The sequence below is a fragment of the Octopus sinensis genome, linkage group LG13 (assembly GCF_006345805.1).
Source record: "Octopus sinensis linkage group LG13, ASM634580v1, whole genome shotgun sequence".
NCBI classification, from domain to species: domain Eukaryota; kingdom Metazoa; phylum Mollusca; class Cephalopoda; order Octopoda; family Octopodidae; genus Octopus; species Octopus sinensis.
Window position 1 is genome coordinate 1,031,072 of NC_043009.1, and position 22,085 is coordinate 1,053,156.

General features: G+C 37.9%; 1 protein-coding gene across 1 annotated transcript; it reads left to right on the forward strand.

Annotated features, from left to right (window-relative positions):
• The first annotated feature begins 2,324 nt into the window (after positions 1 to 2,324).
• LOC115218411 (eukaryotic translation initiation factor 3 subunit F) lies at positions 2,325 to 19,996 on the forward strand. Its single transcript, XM_029788206.2, has 8 exons — positions 2,325 to 2,464; positions 6,061 to 6,131; positions 9,176 to 9,255; positions 12,351 to 12,488; positions 14,753 to 14,844; positions 16,659 to 16,795; positions 19,230 to 19,343; positions 19,818 to 19,996. Exons 1-8 carry the CDS (start codon positions 2,359 to 2,361, stop codon positions 19,914 to 19,916), a joined length of 837 nt encoding a protein of 278 aa, XP_029644066.1. The 5' UTR covers positions 2,325 to 2,358; the 3' UTR covers positions 19,917 to 19,996.
• The last annotated feature ends 2,089 nt before the right edge of the window (positions 19,997 to 22,085 follow it).

Below are 22,085 nucleotides of genomic sequence, written 5' to 3' on the forward strand. Positions count from 1 at the left end.
CCTAGTACTTATTCTATCAGTCTCTTTTGCTGAACCGCTAAGTTACGGGGAGGTAAACACACCAGCATCAGTTGTCAAGCGATGCTGGGGAGACAAACAGAGACACACAAACATATACACACACATACATATATACAACGGGCTTCTTTCAGTTTCCGTCTACCAAATCCACTCACAAAGATTTGGTCGGCCCGAGGCGATAGTAGAAGACACTTGCCCAAGGTGCCATGCAGTGTGACTGAACCCAGAACTATGTGGTTGGTAAGCAAGCTACTTACCACATAACCACTCCTACGTCTATTTATATATATATATGTGAAATCGAAATTGGACCAAATTCGATGACTGGCACTCGTGCCAGTGGAGCGCTAACAGCTCCATCCAAGCGGGATCACTACCAGAGCAGCTGTCTGGCTTCTGTGCTGGTGGCATGTGAACAAAACATTCGAGTGAGGTTGTTGCCAGTGCCGCTGGACTAACTCCTGGGCAGGTGGCACATAAAAAACACTATTTGAGCGTGGCTGTTGCCAGTACCGCCAGACTGGCCCTTGTGCTGGTGGCACGTAAAAGCACCCACTACACTCTCGGAGTGGCTGGCTTTAGGAAGGGCATCCAGCTGTTGAGACTCTGGCAGATCAGATTGGAGCCTGGTGCAGTCATCTGGTTCGCCAGTCCTCAGTCAAATCATCCAACCCATGCTAGCATGGAAAGCAGACGTTAAATGATGATGATGATATATATATATATATATACACATATATATATGTATATATACATATATATATATGTATATATATATATGTATACATATATATATATATATACATATATATATATATATATATATATATATATATATATATCTATATATATATATATATATACATATATATCGTTGAAAGTGAAAGTCGATGCATGTAAGTCTGTGGTCTTGACAACATTGCTTTATGGTGCTGAGTTTTGAACTTTGTACCGAAAGAACATCAATCAGCTTGACACTTTTCATATGCAATGCTTGAGTACTATCTCCAGCATAAAACTGAGTGAGCATATTCATAACAGTGAGGTACTAAGAAAATGCAACGTATCAGGTATTGAAGCTGTCCTCATTAAAATACAGCTTGGATAGTCAGGTCATCTCTCATGTATGAGTAATATCAGAATTCCAAAGCCACTTCTCTTTGGCCAATTCCCAACAGGAAGGTCAGTTGCGCTTCAAAGACAAGCTAAAAAAAAAAAATCTGAAGCGATGCAACATTCCCTTTTCTTCCTGGGAAAACAAAGCATCCAAACGCAGGACCTGGCGCCAGTCCTGCTTCTCCTCATTTCGAAGACTTGAGCAAAGGCGACTCTGACATCGGAACCAACTTCGTGGGAGCATGAAGTCAATCTGGCAAAACACTGCTCCTCTAAATGGAAACCTTCCCTGTCATTGTGGCTTTGTGGCACGAAGCAAAGCAGGCCTTGTTTTCAATTCAAGAAAACATGAGATAAATGATCCACAAGCACTCGAGCAAACCAAGTCCTCACCTTGTTCCCTTTGCCTAAAGGTTTGCAAGGCACCAGCAGGCCTCAAAAGACACATTTGTGTTCATAGAATATGATTACCACTTTATTAACTGATACTTATTTTATCGCCTGAAAAGATGAAAGGCAAAGTCAATCTCGGCAGCATTTGAACTGATAACGTAAAAATGGATGAAATGCCGCTAAGCATTTTGTTAAGTTTATTAACGATTTTGCCTGCTTGCCGCCTTTTGAGGAGTAAGTCGATTACATCAATTCCAATACTCAAATGGTACTTATTTTACCAACGTCGAGAGGATGAAAGGCAAAGTTGACCTCGGCGGAATTTGAACTTAGAACATTTTGTCTGATCAGTTTAACGATTCTGCCGGCACACCGCTTTCATAGCCCAAGAATTATATAAAGTAAAACATGAGCAATTCATAATAATCAGGAAGAGGAAATGAGATTGTACGGTATTCATGCCTTTCCATAGTTTTTGATATGAAATGGCTATAAATGAAGAAAGAAAAACAATATCGTAAAGCCAACTTAGTCAGTTCCCATGCGACTCCGCAATCGTTAAAAATAGGAATGGGACAATAAAGTCCGTATCATTTCTTAAGAATTTCACTGAATAGTATTTTCCAACCAATCGAATAAAAGACAAATTTTAATATATATGCAAAAGTATTTATGGAACAATTGGATGAAAGACAAACAAGATTTTTAGATAATTAATAATAATTTTCTTTTCAGTTCCAACACCTTTTGTTTAAGTTTTCTATCAATTTCGTTTTCGTTTTTCGTTTTTCCAGTCCCATTTATTAGATCCGGTCTCTTGTTATCAAAATGGCGGGCCTCGTGTGCCGTGTTCATCCCGTGGTCTTATTTTCCATCGTCGATGCTTACGAACGAAGACAAGAAGATGCACACCGAGTTATTGGAACACTATTAGGTACAATTTATTGTTGAATTTTATTAACATGTCTTATCACACTCTCCCCAACCATCATAAAATAGATGTCTTTTCTTCCCCCAAAGCACTCGTTGCTCATCTTTTATTAATTAACAAACACTAAATTTCAAAACTATTTCCTTTTTACTAATTTATACGTTCTAAGATTATTCATTATAAATCATTGAATTCTTTTCATAGTCACGCTGCTGTGTTTTTTTGTTTTTTTTAATGATCTTAATTTTGTGACGTTTTTATCTTGTTAATTAACCGAATAAAGCATATGTTGGTAATTGCTCATCAGATGCTCCAAATGTCGGAAGTTTAGTATTAAAAACTAGGATTAAAGTATATTTTAACGACGTAAAATCCGTTTGTGTTATTTTTCAGTTTGTTTCTTCACAAGTATTAAAAGGATGGTCTGTGTTATAAACCCGAGTATATTTTAACTCGGCCTTTTTCTAAATTACATAGAATAAAACTATATTGAAGTTCTTGTTTCGACATTAGTAAAAACAATTTGGTTTGAAAGATCACACTCCACATGTTACCCCGCTAAAATATATTTTAGCCAGAATTGAGTCAAGGTTGGAATTTTGTTTCGATTTCTTGTTAATCGGTTCAGAATATGACAATATATTATTTGTCATCCAATTATCTCGTACACGTAACATGTTAAGTACGAAATTGATAAATCAATGTATAACTAAGTAGAATCGAAATGGTAATTCATAGTCGTGTTTGTTGCCACAATTGTTTCGTTCATGTATTTGAAGTACTTATCTGGCTTTTCTGGAAAAGTAGACTAGCGTTTTATCCAGGAGAGATAATTATCTCTTCAATTTAGCAATAAGAGGAACCACAAAATTATGTACTCGTTGTGATTTTTGGAAAAGATTCAGTAGTTGTGTGGTAAATAGTTTTGTTTCTTAACCACAGGGTACCGTGTACAGTCCCTCTGCATGGCACCTTTGGTAACACAAATGTCTCTTGTTATAGCTCCGGGTTGACCAAACTAGTGTGAATGGATTTTGTAAGTAGAAACTGAAAGAAGCACGTCGCCTGTTTATGTGTGTGTGTGTGTCACACCATCGCTTGACAACAGGTGTTCACTTGTTTACATTCATGTAACTTAGCGGTTTGGTAAAAATCCCCGATAGAATAAGTATCAGGCTTTAAAATCAGATAAGGGGCCGATTTTTTCAACTAATCATTTTCAGGCTGTGCCCCAGCATGGCCACACTCCAATGACTGAAAGAAGTGAAAGGTAAATTACTTAAACTCAGAAAAGGTTTCTGAACCACATGATTATAGGTTCGGTCTCACTGTATGGAAACTTGGACAAATGTCTTCTGTAGCTGACCAAAGCCTTCTGAGTAGATTTGGTACATGGAAACTGAAAGAAACCCAGGCATTCCTTCGATATAACTCGACAAAATCAAAACATTTCACTTGAGGTATTTCCGTGGGTTGTGGTGTATAGATATAACGAAATTATACCAGCAATGTCTCATTTTAAACTTGAAGAGAAAAAGCCTTGCATATTTGTTCTTACCTGTTTCAAGTGTGTATGTAAAATCCGCAAATTTCCAAGCAGAAAACAGAATCGAACTGTCATTTGCTTCCACGGAAATCCCCGAAGAGAAACGTTTTGATTTTGTCGAGTTATATCGAAAGAGTGCTGAAACCCATTATATGTGTGTGACATTGTGCGATAGCTGTAAATAAGTGTCACTGTCATACAAGCAGTGTCGTCCATTCCGTGTAAATGTCAAGCTATGGGGTAATATTAACTTGCTTTGACACAGGTGAGGGTGGGTGACAAAAAGATCATCTTGCCATTGAACGTCTGCTTCAATAAAACTGATCCATTGCAAGTATGGAAAAAAAAAATAACATTGTTTAACATCCACTTTCCATGCTGGCATGGGTTGGACAGTTTGACTGAGAACTGGTAAGCTGGGGAGGCTGAACCAGGCAAGGTTTCTGCCAACTACTCTGAGTGTGATGGATGCTTTTTATGTGCCAGTCAGGTGGCACTGGCATCTGTCCTGGTTGGATGGTGCTTTTTATGTCACCAGCATGGGTGCCAGTCAGGCGGCACTGGCATCAGCCATGCTCAAATGGTGCTTTTTATGTGCCACTAGCATGGATGCCAATGAATAGTTGTGAAATAAAATAAATTATAAAAGAGCAAAAAATTTTTGTTGTCTAGCAACCAAGGTCAACCTCTATGGCATGGACACAACAGTTCAAAGGCATTCCACTTCTGTGGCCCCTGTCTTTTTGCAGGCACAATATCTCTAAGGATATATTTAAGATAGATTTTGGTTTGTGTGTGATTTTGCTACTATTTTGAGCAGGTAACCTCTTAGACTAAGAATTGAAGAAAAAAATGGTTATTTTTTTACATGGCAGGTATGAACGATTGGAAGGGGGGAAAAAAGGAAAATTTATAAATATCTTCATAGTTTTTTTGTTTAGTTTTCTTTTTAAATCGCATCTTTGATGTAAGTACTTGAAGCTGACAACATAACCATCTTTCCTTCCTGTCCCTTGACTGTGGGGTACTGTGCTTGGAGCCATCGAGTGAGAGACAAGGAATTGATTGAAGATCAGTGATGTCTGTCCACCTGACCATTCCTGGTTAGTTGCAGCTACCACATACCAAAGGTACTACCTCTATTCAGAGCCCCTTACACTCCAACTGTACCATAATATTGTGACAACTAACAGCACCAATCTTACCAAATTTTGAGGGTATGTGAAAGCAGTGGACATTGCCTCATTCTTCAAGCTAGTGGTGGGGGGAAATTCAAAGGCTGTAGAGGCTACCTTTTTCATGCTTTTATGTATGAGAAAAATAGATTTAAGTGATTTCCTTTCATTGAATAAGTAAATATACTGGTTTCGACCAGCTGTACCTCTCCTCAAATTTGTAGCCCTCTGCCAAATTAAAATGTTGTTGTGTTATAAAGTTGGAGAATTGTCTCTTGTGAGAATAACAAATGAAACCTTCTGGATCTTTGTCTTCAGTTCCATCATTCTCAGTTCGGTAGCCTTTGATTTATTGTTCATCTGTGATGTGTGTGTTTTGTTTGTAAGTTTGAGGTATTGAAAGAATAGCGCAGGGGTGGCTGTGTGGTAAGTAGCTTGCTTACCAACCACATGGTTCTGGGTTCAGTCCCACTGCGTGGTACCTTGGACAAGTGTCTTCTGCTATAGCCTTGGGTCGACCAAAGCCTTGCAAGTGGGTTTGGTAGATGGAAACTGAAAGAAGCTTGTTGTATATATATATATATATATATATATTATATATATATATATATATATATATATATATATATATGTCTCCCCCCACCAATCGCTTGACAACCGATGTTAGTGTGTCTAGTTAGTAGTTCAGCAAAAAAGACCGATAGAATAAGTACTAGGGCTTACAAAGAATAAGTTCTGGGGTTGATTTGTTCAACTAAAGGCAATGCTCCAGCATGGCCACAGTCAAATGACTGAAACAAATAAAAGCGTAAACGTGTGATGTATTCTCTAATATATCTAGTAAACATATTTTTTTTCAATTATTTCTCTTGATTTAGGTACCTGTGAGAAAGGGGCAGTTGAAGTTTCTAATTGCTTCACCGTTCCACATAATGAATCAGAAGATGAAGTAAGTATAGATGTACATAAATCATCATCATCATCATCATCGTTTAGCGTCCGTTTTCCATGCTATGTGTGTGCTTATGTCTTTATTGTTATTTATCAGCTTTTAACCTTTTTGCTACCAACCTACCTGGGATTGCCCTTTATTGGATGATACCAAGTCCTTCTTTAAAGGGATCTAAAAACTTGCCATAAAAATTTCGTATTAATTTATGCTTCAAACACTTGATTAATAAGTACAAAGTTATTTTACTAAATTCTTCATCATCGTCATACATCTGTTGTCCATGATGGCATGGGTTGGACAGTTTGACCAAGGCATGGTTTCTATGACTCGTTACCTTTCCTAATGCCAACCACTCTGAGAGTGTAATGGGTGCTTTTGCATGCCACTAGCACGGGTGCCAGTTGCATGACAGCAATATCTACATGACTATGATTTCACTTGGCTTGAAAGATAGGTCTTCTCAAGCACAGCATATTGTCATAGGTGTTGGTCATTTATCATTGCCTCCATGACTTCGCTTGGCTTGACAGGTCTTCTCAAGCACAGCATATTGTCATAGGTGTTGGTCATTTGTCATTGCCTCCATGATTTCGCTTGGCTTGACAGGTCTTCTCAAGCACAGCATATTGTCATAGGTTTTGATTACTAATCATCATCATCATCATCATCATCATTTAGCGTCCGTTTTCCATGCTAGCATGGGTTGGACGGTTCAACTGGGGTCTGGGGAGCCCGATTATTTTCAAAATTGATTGAAACAGAAGCTGTGTATTTGAATTTGAACAGAAATATAGTAACAAAAAAAGTTAAAAGACAATGATATATATGCCTTCTTTAGCTTTCATATCAAAGCAACCATTATGATCGGTTGTTATTCAGTTCTATTTCTATCCCCCTCTTTATCATAACCTTCTCTCTAAAATACCCTTCCACTTTCATGAGAGCACCCATTTAGGATGAATAGCTATTCAGTTTCACATCTATTTCCCTTTTTTCCATAATCTGTTCCCTCCACTTTCATACAAGAGCAGTCATTATGAGCAATTTATATTAAGTTCTAATGTGTCCCTCCTTTTGTAAGATGGAAAAGAACGGCTGTTTGGTAGATTTCTTGCAGATGGAGCTTGGTCCTGCAGTTGGGCTCTTTACCTCCTTTTTCTCTTGACTTGGTGCCAATTCTTTTCTGATACTTATAAAAAATACAATAATGCCTTGGTATACCAGTTAATTTGTTCCCGGAGATCACTTGTAAAGCGAAAACTCATAAAATTTCCCATAGTAGCAATGTTATAAATTGTAATTGATTCCCAGAAAAATATTTTGCCTGTGAGATTTATAATACTTGTAAATAAATGGCAGTAGAATGTAAAGAATATTTTATGTAAAACAAAAAGAATGTCAAGTTCATTTATAATAAAAAATATTATAGGCGTAGGAGTGGCTGTGTGGCAAGTAGTTTGTTTACCAACCACAAGGTTCTGAGTTCAGACCCACTGCGTGGCACCTTGGGCTAGTGTCTTTTACTATAACCTTGGGTCGACCAAAGCCTTTTGAGTGGATTTAGTAGATGGAAACTGAAAGAAGCCCGTCATATATGTTTGTGTGACTGTTCCCCCCCCCCCCAACATCACTTGACAACCGATGCTGGTGTGTTTACATCAAAGAGACCAATAGAATAAGTACTAAGCTTACAAAGAATAAGTCCTGGGGTCGGTTTGCTCAACTAAATGTGGTGCTCCAGCATGGCCACAGTCAAATGACTGAAACAAGTAAAAGAGAGTAAAGAGTATTATTATTGTGTTCTGAATCACTTTCACTCACACTAGACCAGCGCACAGCATCGCTTGTAGATGTGATCACCGATTCACAAACATTCATAAACGACTTGTAGATTTCTTTTTAAAAAACAAATCTAGAGTTGTTTGCTAAGAAGAAACTTTTTTCGCTCTCTCTAAATTTCTCAGTAACATGCAGAAGCATTTGAAGGTAGTAGAAACTTTAGCACTTTGTTCAAAATTTGGATTTTGTGCTGGAAAAATATTAAATTGTAAAACCAGGGTCTTGTATAGCGAGTCCTTGCAAAGTGAAGTACTACTGTATTGTTTAAAGATGTATATTCTCTACCTTCCACTTGAAGTTGACTGAAGGGTAAAAATATACATCTCTTCTGAAGTTAAGAACTGTTCTGGTTAAGTTAGCCATGGAAGCTGAAAAACAATGCAGAGTTTTATGAATAATTTTTGTGAACTTTGTGGTTATAATGGAATAATGGAATGGTCTGCTGGGACAAATGGGAAGCAAATCCAGTGCAATGGTGTGAGACCAATGTTCAAGAAAGGATGTGTTGTCATGCGTGTGTGTGTGTAGTTAAGAAGTTTATTTCCCAACCACATTGTTCCAAGTTCAGTCCCACTGTGTGGCACCTTTGGCAAGTGTCTTCTACAATAGCCTCAGGCTGACCAAAGCCTTGTGAGTGGATTTGGAAGACGGAAACTGAAAGAAGCTCATCATGTCTGTATTTGTCTCCCCCATTATCACTTGACAACTGGTGTTGGTGTGCTTATATTCCTGTAACTTGGCAGTTTGGTAAAGAGATCGATAGAATAAGTATTGAGACTTAAAAAAATAAGCCCTGGGATCAAATTGTTCAACAAAAATACTTTGGGGTTGTGCTCCAGCATGGCCGCAGTCAAATGAATGAAACTAGTAAAAGAATAGAATATACACGCACAGAAAGAGGAACAAGAAATAATAGGCTTTTGTTATATAATGTTTACAGGGTTTTACACCTAAAATTATGTAATTATCTGAAACGATAGTTGAATGGTTTCACTCCTATTACAAGCCTGGTTCTAATTTCTTTCTTAAATTGGGACTTATAGGGGTTAAAATTCAAATTCAGTCATACTTAATTTTTGCTTTTTGTTTTTGCTCTTTCTGGATTGATGAGATACCAGTCATATACTGTGTTTAGACCAATTGCCTTAATAGCTCAATTCATTATATTGTGCAGTGATAAAGAAATTGTTATTTTCATTCAGGTTGCTGTTGATATTGAATATGCTCGAAATATGTACGACCTTCACAGGAAAGTCAACAGTTCGGAAGTCATAGTCGGCTGGTAAGTTGCTAAGTTCTGTGATCATTTATCTAGAAAATTAATACGGTTATTATAATTAGAAAGATGGTGGTGATGGATTGGCTGAATTGTTAGAATGTGAGAAAAAAATACCTTGCAGTATTTCTTCCAGCTCTTAATATTCTGAGTTCAAATCCTGTCATAGGAGTGGCTTTGTGGTAAGTAGCTTGTTTATGAACCACATGGTTCTGGGTCCAGTCCCACTGCGTGGCACCTTGAGCAAGTGTCTTCTACTATAGCCTCGGGCCGACCAAAGCCATATGGGTAGTTTTGGTAGACGGAAACTGAAAGAAGCCCGTCGTATATATGTATATGTATATATATATATATATATATACATATATATATGTATGTTTGTGTGTCTGTGTTTGTCCACCCAACATCGCTTGACAACCGATGCTGGTGTGTTTACGTCCCTGTAACTTAGTGATTCAGCAAAAGAGACCGATAGAATAAGTACTAGGCTTACAAAAGAATAAGCCCTGGGGTCTATTTGCTCGACTAAGGGTGGTGCTCCAGCATGGCCACAGTCAAATGACTAAAACAGGTAAAAGAGAGTAAGTCAGCTTTGCATTTTAACCTTCTAGTACCAGTAAAATAATTCTGGGGTCAATAAAAACCAGGTGTTTCCTCTCCCTTCCAAATGTCTGGCCTTGTGCTAATGTTAGTTAGTTAATTTTTTGGCTCAAAAAGCAAAAAGCAAGGCCATGTAGGGGGACATGGAGTTATGTACAGGGTGGTGTTCATGTAAAGAGTTCAGGCCACTTGAGGTCAAGGGAGACTTTGAACCGAGTGGTCGTCGACATCTTCACCATCTCGTCTGGCAGCTTATTCCACGGATCCGCAACCTGGACGAAGAAAGCCTCTCTCCTTCGATTGAGATGAAATCGTCGCAGATAGAGCTTTTCGGAATGACTCCGCAGCCGACGCTCTGGAGCAGGAGTGAAGAACAGCTTTCGAGAGGTTACACTTTCCGCTTATGATGTTGTGAGCAAGAATGAGATCTCCATGGCGGCGGCGTTTTTCTAGAGAATAAAGGTCGAGCGTCTTCATCTGTTGTTATGAAGATGAATACTTTTCTCTTTGGCTAATCCCTGATCACTTGAAAAGAAAAATAAAGTTCAAGAGGGAAGTGTTATCTTCTAACCATTTTGCTGAGAGGTGGGTGAATGGGCCTATCCTGAGCATACACCTGTAGTTGAAAAAAAAAAAGGGCACCTGCCCCAAAAGTCAGGGTACCTGTGATTTTTTTTTTTATAGGTTTTTTTTTTTTCCATGAGCAGCCCTCAACTGTCTCCTCCATATTGAAAATAATACATTTAAAAAAAATTTTGTTGGTCTTATATACATGCAAAACCACACACACACATTCTTTGTTTTATCCTCTACTGTCCATAATGTTTTTCTTAATGTAAACCCTTGTGGCTGATAAAAAAAATCATTATCATTATCATTCCGCCGAGGCTGACTTTGCCTTTTATCCTTTCGGGGTCGATAACATAAGTACCAGTTGAACACTGAGATCAATATAATTGACTCACCCCTTCCCCCAAAATGACTGTCCTTGTGGCAAAATTTAAAACCATTATTATTATATAAGGTGGCAAACTTATAGAATCGTTAGTACACCAGACCAAATGCTTAGCAGCATTTTGTCCATCGTTAGGATCTGATTCAAATTGGTTCAAATTCTGCTGAGGTCAACTTTGCCTTTCATCCTTTCAGGGTTGATAAATTAAGTACCTGGCATTGATGTAATCGGCTACCCCATCCCCTGAAATTTCAGGCCTTGTACCTATAATAGAAAGAATTATTATTATTATTATAAAGTAAGGTGGCAAGCTGGTAGAATTGTTAGCAGGCAGAGCAAAATGCTTAACATTTTGTTCATCGTTGCGCTCTGAGTTCACATTTTGTCTAGGTTGACTTTGCCTTTCATCCTTTCAAGGTTGAAAAATTAAGTACCAGTTAATCTCTGGGATCAATATAATCAATTTACTCCCTCCCTTGAAATTGCTGGCCTTGTGCTAAAATTTGAAAGAATTATTATTTATTTACATTCGACGAATATTTGTCCTCATCTTCTTTGTTGTTAACACAATGTTTCGGCTGATAAACCCTCCAGCCTTCATCAGGTGTCTTGGGGAAATTTTGAACATGGATTCTCATTCCTAAGGTATTTTTTGATGTTATTATTATTATTGTTTAGGTCACTGCTTGGAATCAAGCTCGAAATCTTGGGGTTAGTAGCTCGCGCTCTTAACCACTACGCCATATGCATAGTGGTTAATAATAATGATTTTATTATTTACTAGCTGGACCCACGAAAATTTCACGGAAAACATAAGAAATGTCAACATCTGTAAATTGTGTGCTGGTACCATAGGAAATGTTTCCATACTGTGACACAGAATATAGAAAGACATGTAAAGCTGATAACTGTATAATCCACCCAGAATATCTCAGTTACACGAATGTAAACAGAATTACTATTTAGCTTTAAAATACATCGTACATATTCAAAGAACCTTCTTGGTTTAGCGGTATGGAACGTTCTTCTGGTATTCTTTTACTTGTTTTTGTCACTGTGGCCATGCTGGAGCACTGCCTTTTAGTCGAAGAAACAGATTTTTTCTTTTCTTGACATGTATATACAGTTTTTTTGGCATACTGTGTGTGTGTTGTCCATGCTGGCATGGTTTGACCAGAGCTGGGGAGCTTCACCAAACCCCATTGGCATGGTTTCTATGACTGGATACCCTTCCTAACACCAACCACTTTACAGAGTTGGGTAGGTGCTTTTATGTGGCACTGCACAAATGCTTTATGCCACCAGCAGGGTCAGCCTTAACACTTCTGCTACAGGGTATGGGTCTTGAGTACAGTCAAATATCTCGGTCCCTTGTTTCCTGAACCGTTCAGGGTAGGCTTCTTTCAGTTTCCAGAAGACACTTGCCCAAATTGCCAGGCAGTAGGACTGAAATTGCAACTATGTCTTGTTTGTTTTTTTGATCTGATCTGGCTTTTTTATTGTTGAAATGTTTTTCTGTTTATTATTATTATTTTTCAATTTATAGGTTTTCCAGTAGTGGTGAAATATCCGAGTACTCTGTGCTCATTCATGAGTATTATGCTCGTGAAGCGAAAAATCCTGTACATATTACAGTAGACACATCTTTGATGACTGGAAAAATGGGTGTTAAAGCTTTTATTAGGTAAGTAAACAAATTAACCTCTTAGTATTTAAACCAGCCATATCTGGTCAAAATATTCTGCTTGTTTTATATTCAAACTGGCCAGATCCAGCCTCTCACACCTACCAAACAATGTCATTTTAAAAATAAAACAACCACACCATCAAAATCTTGAATCTACAAGATAGGAGTGACTGTGTGGTAAGTAGCTCGCTTACCAACCACATGGATCCGGGTTCATTCCCACTGCGTGGCACCTTGGGCAAGTGTCTTCTATAGCCTCGGGCTCACCAAAGCCTTGTGATTTGGTTTGGTAGACGGAAACTGAATGAAGCCCGTCATATATATGTGTGTATATATATATATATATATATGTCTGTGTTTGTCCCCGATTTGGCAACCGATGCTGGTGTGTTTACACCCCAGTCACTTAGCGGTTCGGCAAAAGAAACCGATAGAATAAGTACTGGGCTTACAAAGAATAAGTCCTGGGGTCGATTTGCTCGTCTAAAGGCAGTGCTCCAGCATGGCCACAGTCAAATGACTGAAATAAGTAAAAGAGGAAAAAAGATAATGCATGATTAATTCAAAACAAAATGAATAACTAAGTATTACATTTGACAGGGTTAAATCTAATATTTTAAACCCTTTTGATAACTACTCCACCCAAGATTCCCTCTGGTTCTATGTTATATGCTCCTTGTTTTAAATTCAAAATCTCCATCAAAATTTTGTTATAATTGCTGATGCAAAAATCAGCTTAATTAGTGGTGAAGTTATTTCATGAAATTTTATGTTATTTTAAAAGTTAACTGAAACAAAATGCATCTTGACAGAAATGTAGTATCAAAAGAATTAAGAACTTTACGCTGTAATGAAGGCTGCATTTCTCAGACATCTTAAATACATATAAAAATGAGTTAACAGTTTCTGATGGAACTTTTCTGCTGTCACTTGACTGGCTAGAAAGAGAAGCCGAATTTGTTTAGATTTATACTGTATAGTCTCAAAATGGGAGCGCGGTTAGGACTTTGATGATGTATACCTAAAAAATTGGAATGGTTACAATTGACATGTCTTTGTTCAAATGTGTGGTGGAACAGGGATGACCACAAGGTCATCAATAAAATAAAAAAGAAAAAAATTAAACTTAGTTTTTAATCTTTTAGCATTGTTTACTCCATCAAATGTAAGGCTTATTTATCCACATTGTTTTAAATTAATCATGCATTGTCTCATACCTTTGAAATTTCAACGACGTGATTGTTTATTTTTAGAATGACATTGTAGAGTAGGTGTAAGGTGCTGGATCTGGCCAATTTAAGCATAGAATAGGCAAAATATTTCGGCCGGTTTAGACAGTAAAGAGTTTAACCCAAGTATAATAATGCTGTCACAGGGTGAATTGTCACAGCTGGTTAATTTCGTCAAACAGCTGTCAAGTCATATTCTATAATATAAGCAGTGAACCATCAAGAATTTCTGGCTGTAGTTCCTGTATCTACCAGCGCACAAGTTGAAATTTTCTGACAAAATTTTACAGCCAAAAAAATGATTGGTTGATGACGAAAGGAACATACCATGACGATTTTGGAGGACCAAAAATTCCATAAGAAATGCTGCAAGATTTTGAAAGCTAGTTTACACTACATCATCATTTAATGACCATTTTCCATGCTGCTGTAGGTTGGACAGTTTAACGGGCTGGCCAGCTGGAGTGTTGCCTGGGCTCCATTTGTCTATTTTGGCATGGTTTCTACACCTGGGTACCTTTCCTTGTGCCACCCACTCTACAGAGTGTACTGGGTGCATTGACTGTGACACCAGTACATGTTTACACTATACTACATTGACTTATATTTCAGAAAATATATATGTATGTATGTATTTATGTATGTCATGGTTGATGCCAGTGCCCTCTGGCTGGCTCACGTACTGGTGGCATGCAAAAAGCACCATCTGAATGTGGTCGGTGCCAGTGCCGCCTCGACTGGTTTCCGTGCTGATGGCATGTAAAATGCACCCACTACACTCTGAGTGGTTGGCGTTAGGAAGGGCATCCAGCTGTAGAAACCTTGCCAGATCAGATCGGAGCCTGGTGCAGTCATCTGGTTGCCAGTCCTCAGTCAAACTGTCTAACCCATGCCAGCATGGAAAGCAGACATTAAACAATGATGATGTTATGTGTGTGTAATATTTTTATAAATATTTAGGCATGTGTAGAGATGTATTTTGAAGTATGAAGCATAACTGTTTATTATTTTTCTCTTATTGTCATATTCCAGTACACCGATGGGTGTTGCCAACAAGTCAACCGGTATCATGTTTACACCAGTTAATGTAGAAATAATTAAGTACGAGACAGAGCAAGTTGCAAGTAAGTAGTTCTTTGAAATATCTCTGTCTGTGATTCCACTGCCTGTTATATGCACTCATAATTTACGTGAAGTACACAGAGTACTGAAAAACGACCTCAAGACACTGAACCTCTCAGGCAGGATGACAACGGACTGAGATGCTTGGTGCCTTGCTGTATTCAAGGAGACCTGTACTCTGTAGCAGAAGTGTTAAAACTGGATCCTCTGGTGGTGTCATGTAAAAGTGCCTGTGCAGTGCCACATGAAAGCACCTGGCACACTCTGTAAAGTGGTTGGCATTAGGAAGGGCATCCAGCAGTAGAAACCATGCAAAATCAGACTGGAGTTTGGTGCAGTTCTCTGGCTTGCCAGCTCTGGTCAAACCGTTCAACTCCTACCCAAATGGACAACAGATGTTAAACGGTAATGATGATCAGCTGCAATGGTTCAGTACAGAAAGCCTGGCTACTTTTTGTCTATATATTGAATCTTTTGTGCTTCTTGAATATGACTGCTTTGTTGATGGTTGCTGAGTCCTGTCTTCTTGCTAGCTAAAAAACATTTGCCTATGATAGATTGACTGTTAGGCCTTTCAACCCCCAGGGCTTGTTTACATGTTTAGTAGTTTTTAAAATTCTTTGTTGGATTCAGCTGCAAGAATGATACCATCACTATGTGGCAGTTCTTACAAAAAGGCAATCTTAAGCTCCTCTGTTACAACCTGGAGAATAGGAGGGGGTCTGAGAACTGAACTGTAGTGGATAGGAAGTTTTCACTGATGTTTTCAGAATGGTTCACCTTGAAATGGGTGTATTTTGGGGTCACGTCCATTTCAGTAATACCATTGTATGCACCCCATAAATCAATATATGGTCGTACCGCCTGACTGGCCCTTGTTCTGGTGGCACATAAAAGCACCCACTACACTCTTGAAGTGGTTGGCATTAGGAAGGGCATCCAGCTGTCGAAACTCTGCCAGATCAAAATTGGAGCCTTGTGCAGCCATCTGGTTCGCCAGTCTTCAGTCAAATCGTCCAACCCATGGTAGCATGGGAAGCGGACATTAAACGGTGATGATGATGATGATGATGTGCATGCTATTAGCCTGTTACGTTCCCACTGGAACTTTGCTCCATCTGCAGATAAGGTTTATATATTTTTAGTAGCTTGTTATGTAGAAATATGTGGTTTGAGTAAGAGAAATTGTTAAAGTGATCTAAATTAAAACCTTTCATCATCATCATCATCATGTTTAACATCCACTTTCCATGCTGACATGGGTTGGACGATTTGACTGAGGTCTGGTGAACCAGATGGCTGCACCAGGCTCCAATCTTGACCTGGCAGAGTTTCTACAGCTGGATGTCCTTCCTAATGCCAACCACTCCGAGAGTGTTGTGGATGTTTTTACGTGCCACTGGCATGAGGGCCAGTTGAGGCAGTACTGGCAGCAGCCATGCTCAAATGGTGCTTTTTATGTGCCACCTGCACAGGAGCCACTCCAGCGGCACAGGCAATGACCTTGCTCAAATGTTTTGTTCACATGCCACCAGCACAAGTGCCACTAAGGCGACGCAGGTGATGTTGATTTATGTTCCAAACATCAGATTAATAATGATAAAGTTATTTTTCTAAATTCTTCATTATTATCATTAATTGAGATAAAGGCAATGAACTTCAACAGAAATATGTTAATGAAAAGGGGTCAACTTGTGACGGTCACTTGGGTGTGGAGTTCATTTTAGTTGGGTTTTTTTTTCTTTTGTTTTGGATTATTTTCATTTTATATTGACAATATTTGTTCATGATTTTTCCTTCTGTTTCTTAATTACAGTCAACTTGATTCGGGAAAGCCAGCTTTCTTCTAAAAGGTCCGTCTCTATGGTAACTGATTTACAACAAGTAGACATACTTTGTGGACGACTGCAGAGCATGCTTGCAATTGTTCAGCAATATGTTGAAGATGTTCTGGTAAGTTGGTCCTGAACTCTCTCTCTCTCTCTCCTCCCCCCCTCCCCACTAGGACATCATCTTCAATGAAGGTGTGAGACAAGTGGGAGTTGTCAGACTGGAATAAATTTCACTTACACAAAGTGGTCAGTTTGCTAGTTCTGGATTTGTGTGTATGTGTAAATATTATTGAGTGTATATACTCAATTTATATCTTTTTACCCATTGAGACTCGTAGATTATGTGATGCGAAGTAGAATTCGCATCCATTCCCTCATAGCCATGTGCAGTGTGTTAAAGATCAAGTCTGCAATTAATACAGTTTTGATCAAGGAGTAAATATTTTTTCCAATTAATTATAATAATAATAAAGGGTAAAATCATAAATGAGTTTTACCAAGTGGTCAGTGTGAAAATAAAACCTTGTAGGTAAATTAATATAAATATTTTATAATTATATACATAATTATAACAAGGGCTTGGCTTGCGCCTCACCATGCACTTAAAAATAGACGTCTAAAGACACTATTACCACCATAAATTCTCTAAGAAAAACACATAAGATAAGCGATGGCGAAGCTTGCTTACATACTCGTAGCCACTCGTATTTATATGGCTGAGTATACCGTCGCTGACGAAGGCAAAAAGGTAAAGTTTTGTATTACTTTAAGCCCGAAACAAAGTTTGTAATTCATGTTCTTTCTTCTGCTGGCATATGTGTAGTGTGTTTTTCTCAGAGAATTTATGGTGGCAATAGTGTCTTTTGATGTCTATTTTTCAGTGTGTGTGGTGAGGTGCAAGCCAAGCCCTTGTTATAATTATGTATATACTGTGCGTATATATATATACACACACACACAGAGGCTCTACCATGGCTGTGTGCTTAAGACGCTTACTCCCCAACCACATGGTGACATGGTGCCTTCTGCTATAACTTGTTTGACCCAAAGCCTGTGTGAATGGATTTGGTACATGAAAACTGCATGAAGTCTATTGTGTGTGTTTCTTATTTCTTTATTGCCCACGAGGGGCTAAAGACAGAGGGGACAGACAAAGGGTTTAAGTTGATTACATCGGCCCCAGTGTGTAACTGGTACTTAATTTATCAACCCTGAAAGGATGAAAGGCAAAGTTGACCTCGGCGGAATTTGAACTGAGAACGTAACGGCAGATGAAATACCACTAAGCACTTCGCCTGACGTGCTAACATTTCTGCCAGCTCACTGCCTTAATTTGTATTTGTATGTTTCTGTCTCTTTGACATCACATGGCACTTGTAAATGAGAGTCCCTGTCATATAAGTGGTGTTGGTCATGGAGAAGTATTACCTTACTTGGCAACAGGAAGGGCATCCTACCATACAACATCTGCCTCAACTACCTCTGTCTGATCCATACAAGCATGTAAAAGTGGATGTTAAAATGATGGTACATTCAATTGAATTATTAAAACTCTGAAACTGAGAAGAAAATTTGAAGCAGGCCTATTTTGCACAAAATTTCTTTTTTTTTTCTTTCTTTCATTTCTCTGCGCCACTTTGGAATTAATGATGCACCAGTGCCATGTAAAAGTGCCTTTGCCGGTGCCATATAAAAAGCACCCAGTACACTCTGAAGTGGTTGGTGTTAGGAAGGGTATGCAGCCATTGAGACCATGTGTAAAGAGACAGTTTGAACTTGGGCAGCTGCTGTCAAACCGTCCAACTGTCAAAACGCCAGCATGGGATGTGGACATTAAATGATGATGATGATGATGATAATATGTATTATACACTGCTTAATTACTGTTGCTAATGGAGTAGTCAAATTCAGAGAACTACAACCCTGCACAGTGGGACTGAACCTGAAATCAGATGGTTGGTGGGCAAATTACTCATCCACACGACCAAACCTGTGTCTGTTTTTGTATGTGTATGCGTTGGGTAATTAGGATTAGAAACCGATACCAAAAATTAGGTTACCTAAAACCCTTCGGGTCTCTAATCATGTTTACCATACAAACTAATCACAGTTATTCAGTTAAGGTACAGGTGTGGCTGTTAGGTAATAATTTTGCTTCCCAGCCACATGGTTCTGGGTTCAGTCCCACTGCATGGCACCTTGGGGAGGTGTTTTTCTACTATAGCCTCAGGCCAACCAAAGCCTTGCAAATGGATTTGGTTGACAGAAACTGAAAGAAGCCTGTCGTATGTGTGTGTGTGTCTTTGTTTGTCCCCCATTACTGCTTGATGACCAGTGTTTGTGTGTGAATGTCACTGTAACTTAGTGGTTTGGCAAAAGAGACTGATAGAATAAGTACCACACTTTAAATAAAAGAAAAGTCTTGGGGTCTTATTCTTCAAGGTGGTGCCCCAGGATGGCTGCTGTCTAATGACTGAAACAACCGGTGAAAAAAAAAAGGGTGGGGGGAATGGCATTTATTTATTTTATTTTATTTTCTGTATAATTCAATTCAGGATGGTAAAATTGCTCCAGATAACAGCACAGGACGCTTTCTGATGGAACTTATTCACAGTGTCCCAATGATTGATCCTGACGAATTTTCTGCAATGCTAAATGCCAACATAAAGGTGAGTATGGTTATGGTCGCTTCTCTGTCTCTCTCTCTCATAGTTTGAGTGCAAGAGATGATGACTACGTTGACTCCAGTGTTCAACTGGTAATTTTGTCGACCCCACTGAAAGGACGAAAGGTAAATTTTACACCTCAGCAGCAGACTTTGAGCTCACTACATACAGATAGGTAAAATGTTGCTGCACTTTCTGTCTGCAGTGTGCTAACCATTCTAAGACTCAGTATTAATAATGTCACTCTTTGACTCTTTTAACAAGGGTGACTGTCCATTTATTGACGACTTAATGTAATTGTTTTGTATGGTAGTAGAATATGTTGGGCTGGATCGGCCAGTTTAGATGCCAAAAGCTTAAATATAACCAAGTATTCAGTGGTTTAATCTTAAGTTAATGGTTCAGAAATTTAATTTAGAGTTTCGTTAACTTTCAGTATTATTTGTGAATTGATTTTTATTCTTTATTTCTTTCCAGGATCTTCTGATGGTTACTTACCTCTCCAATTTAACTCGTGCCCAACTGGCTCTGAACGAAAGGCTCACTATGTTTATAGCTATGGGTGCTAAAGAGTAGGCAAAGATTCAGGATGCATTTAATTATTAATACAATGACTCTTCAAAGTAATTTCAATTATATTGAAATAAAATTAAAATGTAATAGAATTTTGAGTTGCCTTTTTAACTATTTTATTTTATTTATTTATTTTTTTTTTGTCTTTGGTCAGTAAGTGTTATTTCCTTTGCTTCTACTTAGAAATCAAAAGAAAGGACTACTATTCCTTTTATACCTTGGTTTTATGACCTGGACATCAATGTTGTGAAACTGACCTTATTTTTCCATTACGTTTCAGACAGATTCGGTGTTGAGTTGCTGAAGCAGAAATATCGTTATACCAAATCTTCTGCTCAATACCACAGATTTGCTTCTCAGTTGCTTGACCATAACCTCTTGAGCATGTCCCTTAGCAGCTGATAATACGTGCATCTCTGATCATGAGCAGGAGTAGTGGGAGAGCATCATAGCCATGTGTTGAGTGGGATTCTTTGGGGTTTGAATAAATGTTAGCAAAGTTTGAAGGAAATATTAGCTATTTATCATTCTTTCTAGAGGTAAGCAAATAGGAAATAAGTTATTACTCAAGGACAAAAACCGTGTTAAGCAGTGCAATGTTTCATTATATGCCTCATTATCAATGGCTTAGATGGGAAAATATTCTGATTTGTAACTAGTCTGGTACTGTTTACACGACTAGGTGTCATACACTTAATGAGAATTAGATCAAACCTATTGTATAGGTATTAATTTTATCTTTTACATGTTTCAGTCATTGGACTACAGCCATGCTGGGGCACAAATTGATCCCAATACTTATTTTTTTAAGAACTGGTACTTATTCTGTAAGTCTTTTTTTGCCAAACAGCTAAGTGACAGGAATGTCAAACCAATACTGTTAGTCAAGTGCTGGTAATGGACAGACGCAAACAGAAATACACATGCACACTCACATACAATGGGCTTCTTTCAGATTCTGTCTATCAAATGTAGAAAAGGACGCTTGTCCAAAGTTCTGCACTGCAGGACTGAACCAAGCACCATGTGGTTGGGAAGCAAGCTTCTTAACGTACAGCCACAGAGGCACTTGTAAAAAAAAATACCTCTTTGGGTGAAAACTGCAAAGGGCATGTCTACTAAATATTAAATATTAACATAACAATTACTAAATAATTTTAATGTTTAATTTCAGATTTAAATAAATTTTAATGATTATAAGGGTGTCTATTTACTTCTGGCGTATGTGTGTGTGTGTGTGTGTATGTATGTACATCATCTTCATAATACTAAAACTCTAGGGATGTTTGTTTGTGTGTAACTGAAATATCTCAGAAATAGTATATTTTATCTTAAGTTTTTTTACATATTTATTTTCATACTTACCTTCAGCAGTGCAGTACAAATTTTTGTGACATTTGGACCTCTATTTAAACTATTAAACAATTTTTGTTTTTTCTTGGCTTCCGTGACATCAACAGACATACAGATTAGACATACATATAATGAAAGTCAATCAACACAAACACATGTCCGCTATCTGTGACATATACACACACATAGTCTTTGCACTGTCTAAGAAAAAAACTGTCGACTTTGATATACCTAAATGATTAAAATATTATTTTAATCATTTAGAAATATTTTTAGCTGAATGTGATTTCATCATCCGGAGTTCGTTAATTTCCATAAAAATGTTTTATTTATTTACTTTTGTTTTAAAATGAAAGCGAGGAGAAAGTGAAAGATGTATGTACGTATATACGAAATAGATGTACATATGTGAAAGAGAGAGAGATTGAGTGAAAGGGTGTGTTGTCATGTATATGTACATATATCAATACATATGTGTACATCTTATTTGTATGTACGTGTGAGGTGAGTGAACATGTATGTGTAAGTGGCACACACTCTTTCTCTCTCTCTCTCTCTCTTATACACGCACACATCCATTTCATATAATGTTCATACATCTTTCACTTTCTCCTCTATTTCACTTCAAAACAAAAGTAACAGTTGATTTTCAGGATAAAAATTATATTAAAAAATAGCTTCTACTCATGTAAATTGATTACTATTGTTTGGATAGTTCCCATTAAATAAGTCCAGAAGTTGGGTTAAATATACACACATGTATAAGTACCATGAATCCCCATTCTACAAAATGGCAAACAATTCAGTGAATACTTTACT

Coding starts and splice junctions, on each gene's coding strand:
- LOC115218411 (XM_029788206.2), top strand. CDS start 2,359: ATGGCGGGCCTCGTGTGCCGTGTTCATCCCGTGGTCTTATTTTCCATC. Junction 6,132..9,175: donor ATAATGAATCAGAAGATGAA/GTAAGTATAGAT, acceptor ATTTTCATTCAG/GTTGCTGTTGATATTGAATA. Junction 14,845..16,658: donor CGAGACAGAGCAAGTTGCAA/GTAAGTAGTTCT, acceptor TCTTAATTACAG/TCAACTTGATTCGGGAAAGC.